This window comes from Oryctolagus cuniculus, chromosome 12 (genome assembly GCF_964237555.1).
Source record: "Oryctolagus cuniculus chromosome 12, mOryCun1.1, whole genome shotgun sequence".
NCBI lineage: Eukaryota > Metazoa > Chordata > Mammalia > Lagomorpha > Leporidae > Oryctolagus > Oryctolagus cuniculus.
Window position 1 is genome coordinate 87,236,305 of NC_091443.1, and position 20,401 is coordinate 87,256,705.

The following is a 20,401-nucleotide window of genomic DNA, read 5'->3' on the forward strand; positions in this document are numbered from 1 at the left end:
TCTCCTTGTATGCCTCCTCCCTGCCTCATGCAAGCTGGGAGAGCAGAATCTGAAGCGCCCCACAGTTAGGGGAGGCCAGACAAGAGAGACTCTAAGTCACTCCCAGCTGCCTTGTATCTACTTGGGAGAAATCTTCATGTGCTGGTTTTGCAAGGAAAGGACTTCTTGAAGGCAAGATGAGCGCATCAAATACATGCAGGAGAGTGGGGGAGTGGGCAGTGGGTCAACCCTGCAAAGTGCACCTGGAAGTAAGAATAACGCAGGTCTTGGCAGCTCTCTCACTGACTTGTCTCTGGAGGCGTCTGCACATTCTCACTTATATGAGGCCACCTAGGCACTCAAGAGACCATTTAGCCACAATATCACCACAAATATGTTGCTTGCTTCAGAGAACAAGATATTGGGAATGCAGGCTGCAAGAAAGGTCATCCGTATCAGGGTTGGCAGCAGTTATGGACAGACTCCAGATGTCTCTCTCCCTACCTGATGTCTTCTTGGGAATTTAAGTCTTGATCTGAATTTGGGATTGGGATAAACTTAAAGTGGTGGAAATGCTGCTTCTGCAGCAGAATTGGAAGTTACTTCACCTTCCACCCCAGATTCTTAAGAGTTTAAACACAGACCATGCAGAAAGCACCAAGGGGCTGATGGTATGGGTGGGGCAAGACAAACACATGCAAGAGAAGCACAAAAGGGCTTGAGGAGGCTCCTCGCTCTCCTGGGAATAATGTGACTCCCTTGCCTTCGCAAGACCTTCTCACTCACAGGTGCAGACTGTTTTTCTTGCCTGACTTGCTTAGTCTCTCCAGAGACCACAATCACTTGAAAGAGGGCAAAACGGCCCTGAGACCCTTGTTCCAGGCCTATATACCCAGAGTTGTTAGCCAACAACCAGAACTCTAATGTGGCTCAGCACGCCCTATGGTTTAACAGCCGACATTCTCTGCATCCTATAGGGAGTAAGAAGCTCCAGGGCCCCCAAAAGGCTCAAGTATGTTACAGCCCTTATAACATGATTCTTTTGGTTTATGTCATTTCTCCCATGTGAACTAGAAAAATGCAACTGTCTTCCCAGAAATCACAGCTAAAGAGCAGCAGCAGCCTTAAGGTACCATGCAAAAAATAAAATGGTCAAAGGAAGGGAGCTGTGGACACAAGCAAGAGGAATCCAGTCTGAAATGGGCAGCACACAAACAGGAAGAGACAGAAGAGATTTTCATCCCGTGACTCAAGAGTCCCCTTGAAAGGTGAACGTACTTCGCTTCTTCCACTACCTCCACCTCGGCATGAGCTGTGATTGGTGCGTTGGAGTGGGCTCCTGTGGGGTCATCGACATTCAGCTCTCCATTGGTTGAGCTAACCACCTGAAACAGAAAGACAGAATGTGACAGGCACAGTGGCAGCATGAGTCTCTTGCCAGGATCAGAGACAGTCACTAAGGGAGACCTGGGCTTTAGCTGGGGCACTAGTCAGGCAGGCACTGGAATGTTTGTTTTCCTGGACTAAGGGGCTAACTGTCCCAATTAGGTAAAGGTTCCTAGACCCACATCATGTGGGGACAATACATTCAATGTAATTATATTATGGTAATAACTTCCAGGTTGAATGCCTACACTGCTACACTGTGTTTGTGTGTCATGTCAATTTAATCCTCAAAAGCCTTATAAATAGGTCACATCAATCTTTTTATAGATAAAAATAATAAGGAATGACTTAGGGTCTGTGGACTTCTATGAAGGAAATTTATTCTAACATTTACATTCTTTCATATTGCAAAAAGGCACAGAGCACTTTATTAAAATAACTCTGTATCTGATTCTAAAGTAAATCACTTTGCTCCCTCAACATCATGGGTAACTTGTACTGCTCTCAGTTCACTATGCTACAATTAAGCAGACTTAGTGATGAAGTCTTAAAAAACATTTCTAGGGACAAACATTTGGTGCAGCAGCTAAGTGCTTAGGATGCCTGCCTCTCATCTTGGAAGGTGGGGTTAAATCCTGGTTGCACTGCTTCTAATCCAGCTTCCTGCTAACGTGCACCCTGGGAGGCAGCAGGTGACGGCTCAGGTATTTGAATCCCTGACAACCCACTTGGGTGATCCTGACTGAGTTCTGGGGCTCCTGGCTTTGGCCTAGCCCAGTGCTGGCTGTTGCAGGCATTTGGGTAGTGAGCCAGTAAATGGAACATCTCTGTGAGTCTGCCTTTCAAATAAAATAGAAAACAAAAATTCTAAAAAGGAAACTAACAGTGGGCATCAGAAACTGTAAACAATCACACTTTCCTTCAGAAATTTCTTCATGGCTTTGACCACTGGTTTGAAGTCACTCAAATAACAAGACTGTCACATCCTCTCTCTTGAGAAAAAAAGACTGTAAGGAAACACGTTCCCTTGGAAAACCAGTCTTATTTCAACGACCTTTATTTCAGGTTCATTGTCAGCCCACTTCTCACTGATGGTCCCCGAACTGTAAGTGAAGGCTCTCACTCCTGTCATCTGGTTAATGTGGACCCGATCAGGCTTCTCTTGCTTGTGCAGCTGCTTCTGCCACATGGTTTCATTTCCAGCACATGATTCCTGCTTATGTGGGTGCTGGGGAGTGGGAAAAGGGACCCCGCTGCATAAACCATTCTGCTGTTAAAGACCTTGGCTGAAACATGGGAGAAAACCACAAAATAGGATAAAAGGTTTGGATATCATATGGCCTTGATTAAGTAACTTCATCTATTTGGGGCTGTTTCTTACAGGTTGATGTGAGAACTATACAAGAAAATGTATGAGACAGTGTCTGCTATAGTACCTGGGCAATAATCGTGGAGGCAGCACAGCACAGTAAACAAGATTAGTGGGTTCTAGAGGTGGCACTGGGTGTGAACCACAGCTCCACCCCGACTTGCTGCGGGTCTGTGGGCAAGACCTTCAGTCTTTCTGTGCTTGAGCTTTCTAGTCTGTAAAATGGGCAGACAATGCTGCTTGCTTAAGGGGTTATTGTGCAGACAACCCACAGAAAATGCTTAGCCCAGTGCCTTGATACATAGTGATGGTTCAGCAAATGTCCCCCTATTATTCTCCCTCCAGAAATGTTTATTTTAATCCTCCTCTAGCTCTGGTGTCCTTACCAGTAGTTAACCTGTGAAAATTTCCTGGATAATCACAAAGAGGAGGGAGGGAAGAAATGTTTGGTATAAACAGCACTTGGGGAAGACAGGGAGAAAACTACTTACTAGCAATCTATATCCATCATTATTTCCAAACCTGAAATGATTGTTCCTATTAATAACACACACTTTTTTTTTTAAAGTACAGTACTATACAATTAGTGAAAAAAAATTTACATTTAAATTTGGACTTGCCTTAGGGAGACCCAAATTTCTGTTAGTGATCAAGTTTAACATCTCTTGATAAGTGGGTAATCTATTTATCCCCTAATATATACAACAAAGTAATCTTATGCCCACTCCCAGAAATTTTATCTGAATATAATCATGATGACAAAAGTCAGACAAATTCAAACTGTGGGGTGTTCTATAGGACAATTAGCTTGGACTCTCCCCCACCAAAACCAAAGTCTAAAAAGACTGTCTTTAAAATCTGTTTTGTTTGTTTTTTAAAAAACATGGGATGACTGCTATAGATTAAAAGGGATTAAAAGACACTAAGGGATTGAAAGATATTAGAGGTATAATAACCAATGAAATATATGAACTATGATTACATCGTGGACACTATAAAATTAATTTTGAAGACAACTGAAATTTGGATATATGTGGTATTACAGAATTATTAATTTTCTTCAATATTACAATGGTGTTACTTGTCACATGAGAGTATCTATTTGCAGGATGCAAGCTTAAGTATTTTGGAATAAGTTGTAATGATACTGGTAACTTACTTTCAAATGGTTTGGCATGTAAACACACAGGTATATCCATCCTCACCCCCAACATTCCCTCACATGCATGCACACAGAGGAAAAATTAAAACCAATGTGGCAAAAAATCTTAATCATTTGCTATCCTAGGTTAAGGATATACAGAGGTTCATTGTGTTTCTCTTCTAACTCTTTAGATTTGAAAATTTCAAAGTAAAAAGTTGGGGGGAAAGCAGCAAAAGCAAAAAGTTGAGAAGGTTTACAGGTTAAAGAACTATAGCTTCGGGGCCAGCGCTGTGGCGCAGCAGGTTAACGCCCTGGCCTGAAGTGCTGGCATCTCATATGGGCGCCGGTTCGTGTCCGAGCTGCTCCACTTCCGATCCAGCTCTCTGCTATGGCCTGGGAAAGCAGTAGAAGATGGCCAAGAGCCTGGGCCCCTGCACCCACGTGGGAGACCCGGAAGAAGCTCCTGGCTCCTGCTTTGGATCGGCACAGTTCTGGCCATTACGGCCATCTGGGGAGTGAAGCAGCAGATGGAAGACCTCTCTGCTCTCCCTCTCTCTGTAACTCTTTCAAATAAATAAAATAAATCTTAAAAAAAAAAAAAAAAAGAACCATAGTTTCTCACTCTAATACTATTCTATTTCTTTTTTTAAAAAAAAGATTATTTATTTTATTTGAAAGAGTTACACAGAGAGAGAAGGAGAGAGAAAGAAGGTGGGGGGGGAGAGACAGAGAGAGAAAGAGAGGGGTTTTCCATCCGATGATTCACTCCCCAATTGGCCGCAATGGCTAGAGCTGTGTCGATCTGAAGCCAGGAGCCAGGAGTTTCCTCCAGGTCTCCGACGAAGGTTCAGGGGCCCAAGGACTTGGGCCATCTTCCACTACTTTCCCAGGCCACAGCAGAGAGCTGGATCAGAAGTGGAGCAGCCAAGACTCAAATAGCGTCCATATGGGATGCCGGCATTGCAGACTGTGGCTCTACCTGCTACGCCACAGCACCAGCCCCATGAGTTCATTCTTTGAGTACAAGGGCTATAGGAGAAAGCACAATAAATTAATGAACAGATCAGAAACTGGAAAAGATGTTAAAGAAAATTTCTTGGGGCTGGTACAGTGGCACAGCAGGTTAAACCACTGTCTACAGCACTAGCATTCTAAATGGGCACCAACTGTTCCACTTCCGATCCAGCTCTCTGCTAATGCCTCTGGGAAAGCAGCAAAAGATGGCCCAAGTGCTTGGACCAGTGCACCCACATAAGAGACCCAGATGAAGCTCATGGCCCAGCCCTGGCTGTTGCAGCCATTTGGGGAGTGAAACAGCAGATTGAAGATTATCCTTTTCTTTCTCTTACCCTCTCTCTCCTTCCCTCTGTAATTCTGCCTTTTAAATAAATTCTTTAAAAAAATTCTCTTGGTTTCTACTGACATAAATGAAGCAATAATAAGCATCATCACTAAGAACTATTCGGTGACTCTCAATCTCTGAGTATTTCACATGACTCGTAATTTCTAATTTTTCCTCTCTATGAATTGTTACTTGGCCAATAAGCACTGTCTATAGGTAATCTAGGGAAAATGAGATAATTTCCATTTTATAGTCTAGACAGACATCCTGGTCTCAGATGAATCAGGCACAAATGGGAACCTTACACCAATCATCTATCTACTCATAAAATGAACTGCACTTAAAACATGCTTGGGGATAAATGGCTATGAATGGGTGGATTCATAGCATATGCTCAAGTATTTCAGGTGGGAGGTACAGTTTACTAAACTATGGATCTACTGCCTAGATTTTCAGTGGAACAAATACTAGCCTAGGTGACAGGAGGATTCTGGGTCCAGCTCTATCATCAATACCCTTTTTGAGCCCTATTTTCTAATTCCATAAGACAGAGCCTATAATAGCCCATGGCTCTATCTACTTCATCATTACTATAGCAGTTAAATATAATGATATCAAGAAAAGAGATTTGAAAAATCTATAAAAAGCCTTATGATTTTTACAAGATAATTATTGATAATTTTTACAAATTATCAATAAAGTTAGATATTAAAATGTTAGATTTTATTGGAATTTTAGCATAACTTCATTACAAAAATAAACTTTATTGTATACCTAGAATATTGACATTTATTTTACTGTAATCACTATTAAAACTAATCCCATATTCTCCCTTTACCACACAAAGTAATTACTATTTTATAGACTATCCATTGGGGACCAGCACTGTGGTACAGCGGGTTAAAGCCCTGGTCTGCAGTGCCAGCATCCCATATAGACACTGGTTCAAGTCCCGGCTGCTCCACTTCTGATCCAGCTCTCTGCCATAGCCTAGGAAAGCAGTAGAAGATGGCTCAAGTCCTTGGGCCCTTGCACCCACATGGGAGACCCGGAAGAAGCTCCTGGCTCCTGGCTTCGGATCAGCTCAGCTCTGGCCACTGTGGTCATTTGGGGAGTAAACCAGTGGATGAAAGACCTGCCTCTCTGTAACTCTTTCAAATAAATAAAATAAATCTTAAAAAATATATAGACTATCCATTAGAAAAGGACTAAGGTGAGGTACTATTAATTTGATCATCAATATTTATTATTGGTAATCGTTTTAGGAGTCTTAACATTTTGAGTTATTCAGAATCAGCTCTTAAGGCATTATGATCTAGCTGAAAAGCCCACAAAACCATTTCGGGCATAGAAAACCAAGACACTGTGGCAAAGAATGTCCTACATGAAGGACCTCAGTGAATGAGTCTCCAGTTGAAAGAAGTGGTCATCAAAGAAGGAGGTACTTTTCTCTGAAGGGAGGAGAGAACTTCTACTTTGCTTATGGCCTTGTCTAAATACTGACAGAGTTTATGGATTCAAAAGGCTTCCATAACCTGAACAGCTCATGCCAAGAGCCTCAGGTGATTATTGACGTCACACATAAGTGCTCACAAAAGATATATCATTCTTGGGTGCTTCTTTAAAGTTAATTATGTTTATTAAAAAAAGTGAAATTAACTTCAAGATTAAATGACTTTGAACAGCTCTTCTCCCAACTGTCAAGAAAAAGTTTTTGTTTGTTTTTGCTTTTCTCATGCAAATTGTTGAACTCTTTACTTAGTACAGAGTTAGTCTTCTGTGTATAAAGTTAATTGAAAATGGATCTTAATGGACAATGGGACTGGGAATGTGAGAGGGAGGAGAAGGAAGGATGATAGCATTGGTGAGAGGGTAGGTATGGTAGGAAAAATCAATATTTTCCTAAAGTTATACTCATAAAATGCATAAAGTTTATATTCCTTAAAAGGTTTCTTTGGGAAAAATATTAATGCCATTAAAATTAAAGTGAAAAAATTTTTTGAGTTATTAGTCCCATATTTATTTATTTATTTATTTATTTATTTTCGACAGGCAGAGTGGACAGTGAGAGAGAGAGAGAGAGACACAGAGAAAGGTCTTCCTTTTCCTGTTGGTTCACCCCCCAGTAGCCGCTGCGGCTGGTGCGCTGCGGCCGGCACACCGCACTGATCCAAAGCCAGGAGCCAGGTGCTTCTCCTGGTCTCCCATGCGGGTGCAGGGCCCAAGCACTTGGTCCATCCTCCACTGCACTCCCAGGGCCACAACAGAGAGCTGGACTGGAAGAGGAGCAACCGCGACAGAATCCGGCACCCTGACTGGGACTAGAACCTGGTGTGCCAGCGCCACAGGCGGAGGATTAGCCTATTGAACCGCAGCACCGACCTTTATTTATTTTTTTTTTAAGATTTATTTGAAAGGCAGAGTTACAAAGAGAGAGAGAGTGCGCGCGCAAGCGTGTGCACGCCATATGCTGGTTCATTTCCCAAATGGCCACAATGGCTGGAGCCCGGTCAATCTGAAGCCAGGAGCCAGGAGCCAGGAGCTTCTTCCCAGTCTCCCATGTGGCGGCAAGGGCCCAAGCACTTAGGACATCTTCCACTGCTTTCCCAGGCCACAGCAGAGAGCTGAAACGGAAGTGGAGCAGCTGGGACATGAACTGGCATCCATACGGGATGCTGGCGCTTCAGGCCAGGGCTTTAACCTGCTGTACCGCAGCGCCAGCCCCATTTTCCATATTTCTTAATTTAAACAACTTTTAATCTTTTTCAAAGAGGAAAATATATTGCCTTCTTGTATTTAGACCTCCCACATGTGGAAGAGTTGTGGAAATACTGGAGGAATGGGAACCATGGAAGAATGCCTATAAATAGGTTGCAACAGGAGTATCCATGTGTTTTATCAAAACAAACTTTTCACCAGTATGCCTTCCCAGGGTCATGGGTTCTGCAGGTCATCCAGGTTAGGTCAAGCACAATTTCACCACATTATCTTTAGGAAGTGATACAACACAGAAGTGTGTGGACATCGGTTGTGCTCCAAAGGTTATAACTGATTTTATTTGCAAAAAGGATAGCCTTTAGGAGTTTACCAAAATTGGGGCTAAAAACAGTATGTGCCCCAAGAGGCAGATGTAATAGAAGGAGCAGAGCTTAACACAATATTAGGTAAAATACAACTGCTTGTCCTCTCTTTAAAGGCCAAAGAAGCTGGTAAAACTTAATTTATAGGAAGTTGCCTTTTCCAGAAATGCTGCCAGAGTGCTCTAATTGGCACCAATCTACTTGAACATAGCACTGCACAGTGTACAGCAGAAAGCACTGTCCAAATGACTATCCAGTGTTCTAGGAATGTATCTACAACAGACTAACCTGTCCAATTACGCATGACTAAGAGGTGTTTTCACTTTTAGAATTATTCCTTTTCTTTTTTCCATTTTCCTAAATACAAAGTGAGTATTTAAAAAAAAAGATTTATCTATTTTTGAAAGGCAGAGATACAGAGAGGGAGAGACAGAGAGATCTTCCATTTACTGATTCACTTCCCAAGTGGCTGCAATAGCCAGGGCTGGGCCAGGCCAAAGCCAGGAGCCTGGAACTCCATCTAGGTCTCCCATGTGAGTGGCAGGGGCCTGTGATTTGGGCCATATTCTACTGTTTTCCTAAGCACATTAGCAAAGAGCTGGATCAGAAGTGGAAAACCTGGGACTTGAACTGGTGCTCTTATGGGATGCTGGCATCGTAGGTGGCAGCGTTATTAACTCACTGCACCACAATACTGGCCCTTCTTCCATTATTATACTATAATTTGACCAGATCAATTCTTAGTATTCACAATATGACTGCTTAAAAATGACTCCAGGGCCAGCATTGTCATGCAGGTTAAGTTCCCCACTTACGATGCTGAGCTGTTCTGCTTCCTATCCCTGCTAATGAGCCTGGGAAGGCAATGGAGGATGGCCCAGGATGGGCCCCCACCACCCACATGAGAGACCTGGATTGAATTCCTAGCTCCTGGCTTTGGCCTAGCCCAGACCTGAACGTCGCAGATATTTGGGGAGTGACCCAGTGGACAAAGATCTCTTTGTCTCTCCCTCTCACTAACTCTGCCTTTCAAATAAATTAAATTAATCTTAAAAGAAAAGAAAAAAAAGATTGCAACTGAGCTATTGAGTATACCTGGTTAGCTCTCCTTCTGTGTACATTTTCATTTTTCTTGAAATGAATAATTGTTTCTTAAAATTTACTTTTCTTAGTTTTAATACATTAATTTCTCATCACTAATTCTACTCAAACTTTTTATTGTTTATCTAAATAGTTTCTTTCAAGACATTATGACACACCAATATCCTAACCATTTCATCATTTTCATGAAATTGTTCTCAAAGCCTTCTTACCACCTCTGTTTGGGACAGGCTATGGATGTCAACCTGGAATCTCCTAACTTTACCAGTTTTGGGGGGATTCCTTTTTGCTTCTTTCCTTTGTTGGATCTGTTTCCTGGACCCCCATATTCCTTTCTTGCTACAGTCACTCATTTTAATAACACACATCTTTCTGTAACTTCAAAAGAAAGGGTACATTAGAAGTGTAGATTTTTCTGAGTATAGAGTTTTGGAGACATCTTTATTCTATACTCATACTAGATTGATACAGAGTTTGAGTATATAGAATTCTAAGTTGGAAATAATTCTACCTTCTAGTATTGCTATTCAGCAGAAGTTATGCTAATTCCTGATCCTCTCTTTTTTTAAATTGCATGCTACTGTTTTATGATGAATGCGCCCTTATTGTATTTTTTTAAGATTTATTTATTTATTTAAAAGTCAGAGTCACAGAGAGAAAGGGAAAGACAAAGAGAAAGATCTCTTGTCTGCTGGTTCACTTCCCCAGTGGCTGCAGTGGTCAGTGCTGAGCCAGGCCAAAGCCAGGAGTCAGGAGCTTCATCCAGTCTCCCACATTGGTGGCAGGGGTCCAAACTCTTGGGCCATCTTCCACTGCTTTTCACAGACCATTGTAGGGAGCTGGGTCAGAAGCGGGGCAGGTGGGACACAAACTGGCAACCACATGGGATACTGGCATTGCAGAGGGCAGCTTTACATGCTATACCACAGCATAGGTCCCAAAAATTCCTTTCTAAATAGTATTACTTTTAAAATATTGTTTGCTTGTTCGCCTTGGCCTCTTTCTTATTAAAGGCTTTCCTTAGAAGCTTGATGAGCCAGCTGCCTGTTTGTATCGAAAAGTGGGGGACTGCACAGTTAAATGAGTACTCTGAGTCCACACTGGACTTGTCAATCGTATACCGTACCGCAGGGTGATCTGGCAGGGCCATTTCATCGGCAAACCCAGTTCTCGGTATTTCCAGATGTTTTCTTTTAGGTTAGTCAGATTTCCCAGAACCTACTCCTTCAAGCTCTTGCTTGGCAGGCAGAGACCTGGCTATTAGCATTCTGAAGCACTAAACGGTGCAAGCAGGCAGGATGCATACCTTTACTCCTTTTCTCAGTACTGTACCTGCCCCTAATGGTAACTCAAATCCCCAAGTCCACATACCCCCATTTCACCCTCTCCAGAGAATAAATCTTGGGTCTTTGCTGGGAAAGTGAGTGCATCTAAGGAACAGTGGCTTCTTACATAGTCGATTAGTCCTCCTCATTTTAGTTCATGTCCTCTACTCTTCTCCTCCAATCATAGGAGGCACATTCTTAGTACTTCCCTCTCCCTGTTCAGTATTCCAATTTTTCAGGACTCCTAAATCATATAACTGCACATCTGCTTTCCAATTCCCAAAAGTGTTGTTGCTGTTGCTTTTTGTCCTATTTCCCTCATCCTTATATGAACTTACTGTTTTTTTTTGAAGAAAATTATTTTACCATTCTTTTAATGTGTTTTAGGAGAGTGTAAAAGTATGTCTATGTGTTAAATGCATCACTTTTACCACAGATGCTCCCTTGAGGTCATTATGGGGCCAAAACCACCTCCTAACTGAAAGTCACAAGCCCTTTCAGACATTCACTGTTGTGAAAGCATACAGGAGATGCTCAGCCTAGAAAGACGCATTTCTATATGCAAAAGGCCTGTCTGTCACTGTGTCCCAATTTACGTTTGGTAGCTTTAGGTTGACTGTGTGCCTCAACTAGGTATTTCACTTATCAATATGGGAAAATATTTAGGTTAAGATTACTAGAGGGGCCAGTGCTGTGGTGTAGTGGGTAAAGCCACCGCAACAGTGCTGGCATCCCATATGGGCACTGGTTCAAGTCCTGGCTGCTCCACTTCTGATCCAGCTCTCTGCTATGGCCTGGAAAAGCAGTGGAAGATGGCCCAAGTCCTTGGGCCCCTGCACCCATGTGGGAGACCCTGAAGAAGCTCCTGGCTCCTGGCTTCACTTGGGTCAGCTCTGGCCGTTGCAGCCAATTGGGGAGTGAACCATCAGATGGAAGACCTCTCTCTCTCTCTCTCTCTCTCTCTCTCTGCCTCTCCTCTCTCTGTGTAAATCTGACTTGCAAATAAATAAATTAATCTTAAAAGATGGTTCACTCCCCAAGTGGCTGCAATGGCCGGAGCTGACCCAATCTGAAGCCAGGAGCCAGGAGCTTTCTTGGGGTCTCCCACGCGGGTGCAGGAGCCCAAGGACTTAGGCCATCTTCCACTGCTTTCCTAGGCCATAGCAGAGAGCTGGATCGGAAGTGGAGCAGCTAGGACTAGAACTGGCACCCATATGTGATGCCAGCACTTCAGGCCAGGGAGTTAACCAGCTGGGCCACAGCACTGGCCCCAAATAAATAAATCTTTAAAAAAAAAAAGGTAACTAGAACAGTCACATATTAGAGAAGTTAAGAGATATAAGATGGTCTTTTTTTTTTTTTTTTTTTTTTTTTTTTTTGACAGGTAGAGTTACAGACAGTGAGAGAGAGAGAGAGAGAAAGGTCTTTCCTCCCCAAATGGCCGCTACGGCTGGTGCCGCGCTGATCCAAAGCCAGGAGCCAGGTGCTTCCTCCCAGTTTTCATGTGGGTGCAGGGGCCCAAGCACTTGGGCCATCCTCCACTGCCCTCCTGGGCCACAGCAGAAAGCTGGACTGGAAGAGGAGCAGCCGGGACTAGAACCCAGTGCCCATATAGGATGCCGGCACCGCAGGCGGAGGATTAACCAAGTGAGCCATGGTGCCGGCCCCCACAAGATGGTCTTAATTCTAAACAGAGAAAGAGATTCTAGATAGTCCAGAAATAACATTCCAAGCCACATTTATTACAGGAAAAAAAAAAGGAAAAAAGCCAACTTTTTGGGTATCACTTTGAAACAACATCAAACGACATTCTCAGCTCATCATATGCAAAGGGACATCTGAAGGGTCTTCAAAAAGTTAAAAAAAAAAAAAATGTGTATACAAGGGCCAGCGCTGTGGTATAGTGGGCTAAGCCTCCACCTACGGTGCCAGCATCCCATGTGGGCACTGGCTCATATCCTGGCTTCTCCTCTTCTGATCCAGCTCTCTGGTATGGCCTAGGAAAGCAGTGGGAAATGGCTCAAGTACTTGGGCCCCTGCAGCCATGTGGGAGACCCAGAAGAAGCTCCTGGCTTCAGATGGGCCCAGCTGCAGCGATTGTGGCCATTTGAGGAGTGAACCAGAGGATGGAAGGCATTTCTGTCTCTCCTCTCTCTTTGTAACTCCACCTCTCAAATAAATAAATAAATTTTATTAAAAATATGTATATAAAGCCCACTATGCATGAGTTTCAAAAATTTCTATATCAAAAAAACATCTACTTTTTTTATTTTCAAAGATTTATTTATTTGAGAGGCAGACAGAGAGAGAGATATACACACACACAAAGAGAGAAATTCCCTCTGGTGGTTTACTTTCCAAATGCCTGAACCAGCTGGGGCTGGGCTGAGAACTCAATGCAGGTCTCCCATTAGACAGCAGAGACTCAATTACATGGGCCATCACTGCTGCCTCCTTGGCTCTCATTAGGAAGCTGGAGTCGCCAGTCAGAGCTAAGTATTGACCCCAGATTGTCTGATGTGGATTGTAGGATCAGGTATCTTAACTCTGAGGTTGAACTCCGACTCCCAAGCTTAACTTTTAATTCCATTTTTCCATTTTTTAAAGTACCCTAGTACCATCATGGCATCAGCCATGAATGCAGTTCTCTATCCAAAAATTACTTTTTATGATTTATCGTGAGTAGATCAAGATCATAAGACTAGGTTAGCCAGAAATCAGAATTAGCAATTATACAGATGTTTCTTAGTCAATGACGAGAAGCAATCATTTCAACAAGTGACTCTTCCCCAAATCTACCTGGACAGAAATCAACATGCAGATATTCAGATAACCATAAAAGCAGCTCACATTTGCTATAAATTTCCATTCTAAGGAACCCAAATTCCTGAAGCAAGTCAACATTCCAACAGCCAGGCTAAGAAGGCTGGGAAGAGGCAATAAAAGCAGTAGTACCTGCACTGATCCCCCATGGCGGTCTGCAGCCAAGTGAGACGTCAGGTATGAGGTATTGGTCTGCCGGCTGGGCTGGACTTCCCACTCTCCTCGGCGGTCTGACGACACAGTCTGCTCAGGCATTAGGAAGCATGAGAGCAAGATATGGAAGGAAAGGTGAAGCAACAGCAAGCAATAACAAAATCAAGTACATTAGAGTCCTGTGGGGTTTGTTTTTGTTTTGAATTTTAAACAAACAACCGTTGCAAAGCACTGAGAAACAGTTAGCATGGCTACATTCATCTCAGCCTAACGTGCCAACACATGAAGTCTACAGCACATCATCTTTACCCACAGAAAAGCAATGATCACCAAAGCAGAAAACAAAAAGCTAGAATCAACTTGTAGCTCCCATATTAGTAAAATTTCAGTAGCCACTAAGCAGATCAAATTCAGAATGTTCAGACTGCTGGACAAAGGAACAGTCCTCCTTACAAATAATTTCACTGATTAAATATCTGAGTAGACAGTAGTCAATAAAGAAAACTCCTGTATTAGTGATCAAGATAGTATGTTTTTTTCCCTAAATAGGGAGCCTATTATTCTCAACATTAATCTCCAGGAGACTTTCTACTAAGATAAAAATGAGCAAAGAATAAAGAATAAGCTTTCTTATCTAAAAGAATGAACAAAGTATCCCTTTAACAGCAGGTTCAGATGTCAACAATATAAAAAGGCAGGGGATAACAATTAGGCTACAGGCCCGCACCGTGGCTCAATAAGCTAATCCTCCACCTAGCGGCGCCAGCACACCGGGTTCTAGTCCCGGTCGGGGCGCCGGATTCTGTCCCGGTTGCCCCTCTTCCAGGCCAGCTCTCTGCTGTGGCCAGGGAAGGCAGTGGAGGATGGCCCAAATGCTTGGGCCCTGCACCCCATGGAAGACCAGGAGAAGCACCTGGCTCCTGCCATCGCATCAGCGCGGTGCGCCGGCCGCAGCGTGCCAGCCGTGGCGGCCATTGGAGGGTGAACCAATGGCAAAAGGAAGACCTTTATCTCTGTCTCTCTCACTGTCCACTCTGCCTGTCAAAAAAAAAAAAAATTAGGTTACGAGCCTTTTTTTTCCAGTTTCTCACAATTGTCTTTAGTTTAGAATTAAAATAAGTCACTGACATGGCTACTATGAATTATTTTTTTCCTGCAAAGTGAAAGGCAGATCTTTTTTCAACAAAAGGAGGACCTTCAATTCAAAACCTCTTTGGGGGCCTGTACTGTGGTGCAGCAGGTTAATCTGCTGCTTGTGATGCCAGTACCACATGGGCATTGATTCAGGCGCAGATACTCCACTTCCAATTCAGCTCCCTGCTAATGTGCCTGGAAAAGCAGCAGGAAATGGCCCAAATCTTTAGGCTCCTGCCTCCCATGTGGGAGACTCAGATGGAGTTCTAGGCTCCCAGCTTCGGCCTGGTTCAGCCCCAACTGTCCCAGCAATTTGGGGAGTAAACCAGTAGATGGAAGATCGCTCGCTCTCTGTGTGTCTCTTCCTCTCTCTCGAACTTGGCCTTTCCAATAAAAAAATAAATCTCAAAAAAAAAAAAAAAAAAAAAAAAAAGAAACAAAACTCTTTGAAATTCTGCTTTCACCTTTGCTGTCATTCAGGCTCTCTTTATTCCTTCTTTACCTGTTTTTTAGATTCCATACTATTCTCATCTCCCTCATATGTGACTTTTGTTTTGAATAATCTGTTTAGGTGCCTCCTCCCCTGTACCAGATGGCTGAGGAGGCGTTAACATCATGATGCTCAGCTGTAACAACCCTAAGGCTCTACAAAAATGAAAAATGAGTAGTTGGGGAGGCAGCAATGAGGGATTAGTAAATCAAATTTTAATTGCTGCTGATATAAACAGCAGCAGGGGTTGGGTGTGAGAGTGCTGTTCTGCATGACAACCAGTAAGGAGCCTATCAATCACAGAATGTTCACAACTGTAAATGCTGCATTCCATAAAGAAGAAAAGGAAGAGGAAATGATGGTTTCCAAACCTATGTTCACTCTCCCCTTTCAGTTACCTCATTGATGAGTTTCTTAGAGTTCATCCACAAGTCACCCTAAAAGCATTTCCCATAAAAACCAGAGCCTTCTACACAAGCTACAACTTACTCATCCTTATTAATAGAATATGAAGTCACATGGGTAAGAACGGTGTAAAGGATCGGCCATGTTTTCTGATTTTCCTCAGGGAATAAGCATATTCTCAGAAGGCAGCTATATTAACTTGCTTGCTATACAATCTTAGAAAAAGGGGGTTGCTTGTATACTGCTAGTCACACAAGAGCTACTCCAAATATCCCCTCCTCCTAATTATTTCTGCCAACACAGGTTCAGATGTTTTATCTTCCAAAATCAACCATGGAAAATAACAAAATCATACCATTATTCAAATTCACTGACAGTGACTATATCCTTAGAACATTCAATCTCATTTTGCAGACTACTAGAAATCCAAGAGGAAATCTGTACTTCTGATGTTACAAGCAGCATCTATGACTACTATCTATTAGAGATGGCCTCTGCAGTTCTCTCTAGGACTTTATTTTTTGTAATATTAAGTAGAATTTTTAGGCTCCTAAATTATTATTCAATACTGCCAGTTCTCCCAAAATTTAAATGCTTAAAAATGTCCATTTATAATATATTCAGTATGCTTTTGAGTTGTATGCACTCAATACAATTACTTCTCGTAAACATTCTTTATTTTTGTATTTGTTTTTCAGGCAGATAAAATTAAAAATGTGTGAAGAAATACATTCATTATATATGTTCATGACTCAAAGATGAAGAAAGCCCTGGGTATTATTATTTCCATTTTAATTAAATATACATGAGAATTCTGGTTTGATGCTATTGTCTGATTCACAGAACTATATACTTGTTTATATTAATTCTGGCTAAATACTTTGTTGGGAGAATTAAAATTTTTGCTTAAATAAAAATTGCAAAACATTTTTAAAGAGTTAAAAGTCATGTTCCATCTCCATACTCAAGGAAATGTGCTATTTATCTTTTAAGGACAGAAAAATTATGCTAACATTCCACAGTGCTTCATAAACACCTTTAATGTGACAAAGGAAAAACACACTAACCATACTACTACCTTCCAAAGGTTTCTGCATCTGCTGAAAACAGCCAAACTAAGTGCCAGAGGTGAATCTGAGGATTCTTGGCTTATTACTTTGGAAAGTACTTTTCATTAAAATACTAAGCTTGAGACTGGCATTGCTGTATACAGGTTGCAACACGGGCATCCCATACAGGAAGGTCACACCAAGCCCCACTGTTCCATTTCCAAACTGGCTTCTGGTTAATGTGCCTGGGAAAGCAGTGGAAAATGGTCTAAGTGTTTGTGTTCCCTGCCACCCACATGGGAGACAAAGATGGAGTTCCAGGCTCCTGGCTGCTGTGTGGCCCAGTCTTGGCCATCTGCGGAGTGAACCATGAAAGGCACCACTGTGCACACAGGGGTTATGATTAGGCACGATCAGCACAGCAACTAGTTAGATCAGTGTGTAAACCCTTCATTCTACAAGATTACTCATGCACACACATGTATCTAAAAAGCAGTCAAGGTCCATGGATACAAGGGTCACTCAGCAAAGTCAATCTCTCTGCATTACTTGAAAGGCAGAGGTGCACACGGAGTGTGTACGTCCCCAAAGGCAGGAGCAGGAATTTCAAGCAGAGGTAACTCCTTGGGGAAGCACTTCAAAATCTTCAGTTGTGATTGCATTTCCTGCACAGAAATCCTTCTTTTACTATGCAGTAGGTGAGTGTGGAAATAAGCAAGCAGCAACCCAGCAACACATAAATTCAAATGAAAAGCTAACAAAATAATACTTAAGAGAAGTCATGGGGCTGCGCTGCAGCTCAATAGGCTAATCCACCTAGCGGCGCCGGCACACGGGGTTCTAGTCCCGGTCGGGGCGCTGGATTCTGTCCCGGTTGCCCCCCTTCCAGGCCAGCTCTCTGCTATGGCCCAGGAGTGCAGTGGAGGATGGCCCAAGTCCTTGGGCCCTGCACCTGCATCGGAGACCAGGATAAGCACCTGGCTCCTGCCTTTGCATCAGCGGGGTGCGCCGGCCACGGAGGCCATTGGAGGGTGAACCACTCTGCCTGTCAAAAAAAAAAAAAAAAAAAAAGAGAGAGAAGTCATGGAAGACTGGTGACAGACTGAAAATCACCACTTGTGCCTACAGCAAAGGAAACAAATGTCTCATTTGATGGGATTGATGAAGGCACAGGCAGCAGGGAGACTAGCACTAACAAGAAGGGAGGCAAACAGCCTGAAAACATCTCAGATATCACCCTCATCTATGGCTTGAAAATTCTTTCAAATTCTTACTAGAGATAAAGCCACTATTCTAGTGCACAAGGAAGGCAAACATCTTTCTCTCGTAGCAAACTAATAATCAAATCCTATTCATCACATAAAGCTAATTAAAATTTTATTTTGATTATATTTACAAAGAACTTCATCCACATCACTTTATGGCTCTGAAAAATATTCCAAAAGCTTCCATCTAATAAAAAGAAAAACCACCTGGGGTCTCTCTAGTCAGTCTTCCTAGCCTCTATACTGCCTTTAACTTCAGTTGGTAAGAACAGAGACTGAACAGTATCAAAAGGTTAACAACAAATATACTAGTTTACATTCTGTCTCATCACAATTCCAAAATACAAATTTCTTTCTCTCTTTTTCTTTTTTTTCTTTCTTTTTTTTTTTGACAGAGTTAGACAGTGAGAGAGAGTGAGAGTGAGAGAGAGAGAGAGAGAGAGAGAGAGAGAGACAGAAAGGTCTTCCTTCTGTTGGTTCACCCCACAGAATGACTGTCACAGCCGGCACACAGCCAGCTTCCTCCTGGTCTCCCATGCGGGTGCAGCGCCCAAGCACTTGGGCCATCCTCCACTGCACTCTCGAGCCACAGCAGAGAGCTGGACTGGAAAAAGAGCAACCAGGACAGACTCCAGCACTGCAACTGGGACTAGAACCCAGAGTGCCAGCGCTGCAGGTAAGGATTAGGCTAGTGAGCCACGGCGCTGGCTTCTCTCTTTTTTAATGTGGTAGGGATAAGATGGAGGAGAAGAGAATGGGGCAGGAAGAATGGCAAAGGAAGCATCTTCAGAAATTTTTATTATTTTGTAGCATAGTAGCTGCCACCTACATACAGTGTCACCAATCAAATGTGGGTGCCAGTTTGAGGTCTGGCTGCTCCACTTCCAATCCAGCTTCCTGCTAACGTGCCTGGCAAAGCAGTGGAAGATGGCCCAAGTACTTGGCTCCTATACTCACATGGGAGACCTGGAAGAAGCTCTTAGCTCATGGCTTCAGCATGGCCCAGCTCCCGGCTGTTGTGGCCATTTGGGGAGTGAACCAGCAGATGGAAGATCTCTCTCTGTCTCTCTGCCTTTCAGATAAATAAATCAATCTTTAAAAAAAGAGAAATTATTTTTTAAAGATTTATTTACTTATATGAAAATCAGAGCTGGAGAGAGAGAGAGAAAGGGAGAGGGAGAGAGAGATGGAGAGAGAGATGGAGAGAGAGAGAGATCTTCCATCTGCTGGTTCACTCCCCAAGATGGCTGCAATGGCCAGTGCTCTGGGCCACACAGAAGTCAGGAGGCAAGAGTTTTATTTGAGTCTCCCATGTGGGTGACAAAGGCCCAGACACTTGGACCATCTTCTGCTGCTTTTCCCAGGCCATTAGCGGGGAGCTGGGTCAGAAGTGCAGCATCCAGGACATGAACCAGCATCTGTATGGGATGCTGGTTTCACAGGTGGTGGCTTTATCTGCCATCTCCAAGAAATAATTTTTGAAATATTAGACCCTGACAGGTAAGAAATGAAAAAGAAGCTGACAAAGTATTAAAAGTATATACTTTAGGGGCCGGCGCCATGGTGCAGTAGCTTAATCCTCCACCTGCAGCGGCAGTACCCATATGGGTGCCAGTTCTAGTCCCGGCTGCTCCTCTTCCGATCTAGCTCTCTGCTGTGGCCTGGGATATCAGTGGAGGATGGCCCAAATGCTTGGGCCTCTGCACCCGCATGGGAGACCGGAAGGAAGCACCTGGTTCCTGGCTTCAGATCGGCGAAACTCCAGCCACTGCGGCCATCTGGAGAGTGAACCAACTGAGGGAAGACCTTTCTGTCTTTCCCTCTCATTATATGTAACTCTACCTCTCAAATAAATGAATAAAATATTTTTTAAAAAAGTATATACTTTAACAAAACTAAAAACTTCTTTTTAGGGACCGGCACTGTGGCGTAGCAGGTAAAGTTGCTGCCTGTAGTGCCAGTATCTCATATGGGTGTTGGTTTGATTCCCAGCTGCTCCACTTTGGATCCAGCTCTCTGCTATGGCCTGGGAAAGCAGTAGAAGAAGGCCCTGTACCCACGTGGGAGACCTGGAAGAAGCTCCTGGCTTTGGATCAACCCAGCTCCAGCCACTGTGGCCAATTGGAGAGTGAACCAGCAAATGGAAGGCCTTTCTTCTTCTCCCTCTCTGTAACTCTGCCTTTCAAATAAATAAATCAATATTTTTTTTAAAAAACTTCCTTTGATTAAGCTCATGAGACAACCAGTTTTTCCATGACAGACAGGGATTATTCCATGTGATCTATCACTTGTGCAAATAGTGATTTCCTATATTCTACATACTTGATCATATATGAAGGATGTTTAAAAATCCTTG

At 43.0% G+C, this 20,401-nt stretch overlaps 1 protein-coding gene across 21 annotated transcripts in view; it reads right to left on the reverse strand.

Annotated features, from left to right (window-relative positions):
- CSNK1G1 (casein kinase 1 gamma 1) overlaps window positions 1–20,401 on the reverse strand; it is a 208,369-nt gene that overhangs the window by 12,110 nt on the left and 175,858 nt on the right. For 14 of the 21 annotated variants that reach the window (XM_002718121.5, XM_051821873.2, XM_008268901.4 and 11 more), the window contains 2 exons: window positions 13,682–13,792; window positions 1,258–1,364 (listed from right to left, as the gene is read on the reverse strand). In XM_002718121.5, the coding sequence (XP_002718167.1) occupies window positions 1,258–1,364; window positions 13,682–13,792 (218 nt within the window). Of the gene's footprint in view, window positions 1–1,257; window positions 1,365–2,404; window positions 2,652–13,681; window positions 13,793–20,401 lie in introns of those variants that run through there. The other 7 variants (XM_051821876.2, XM_002718123.5, XM_051821874.2 and 4 more) reach the window with 3 other exon arrangements.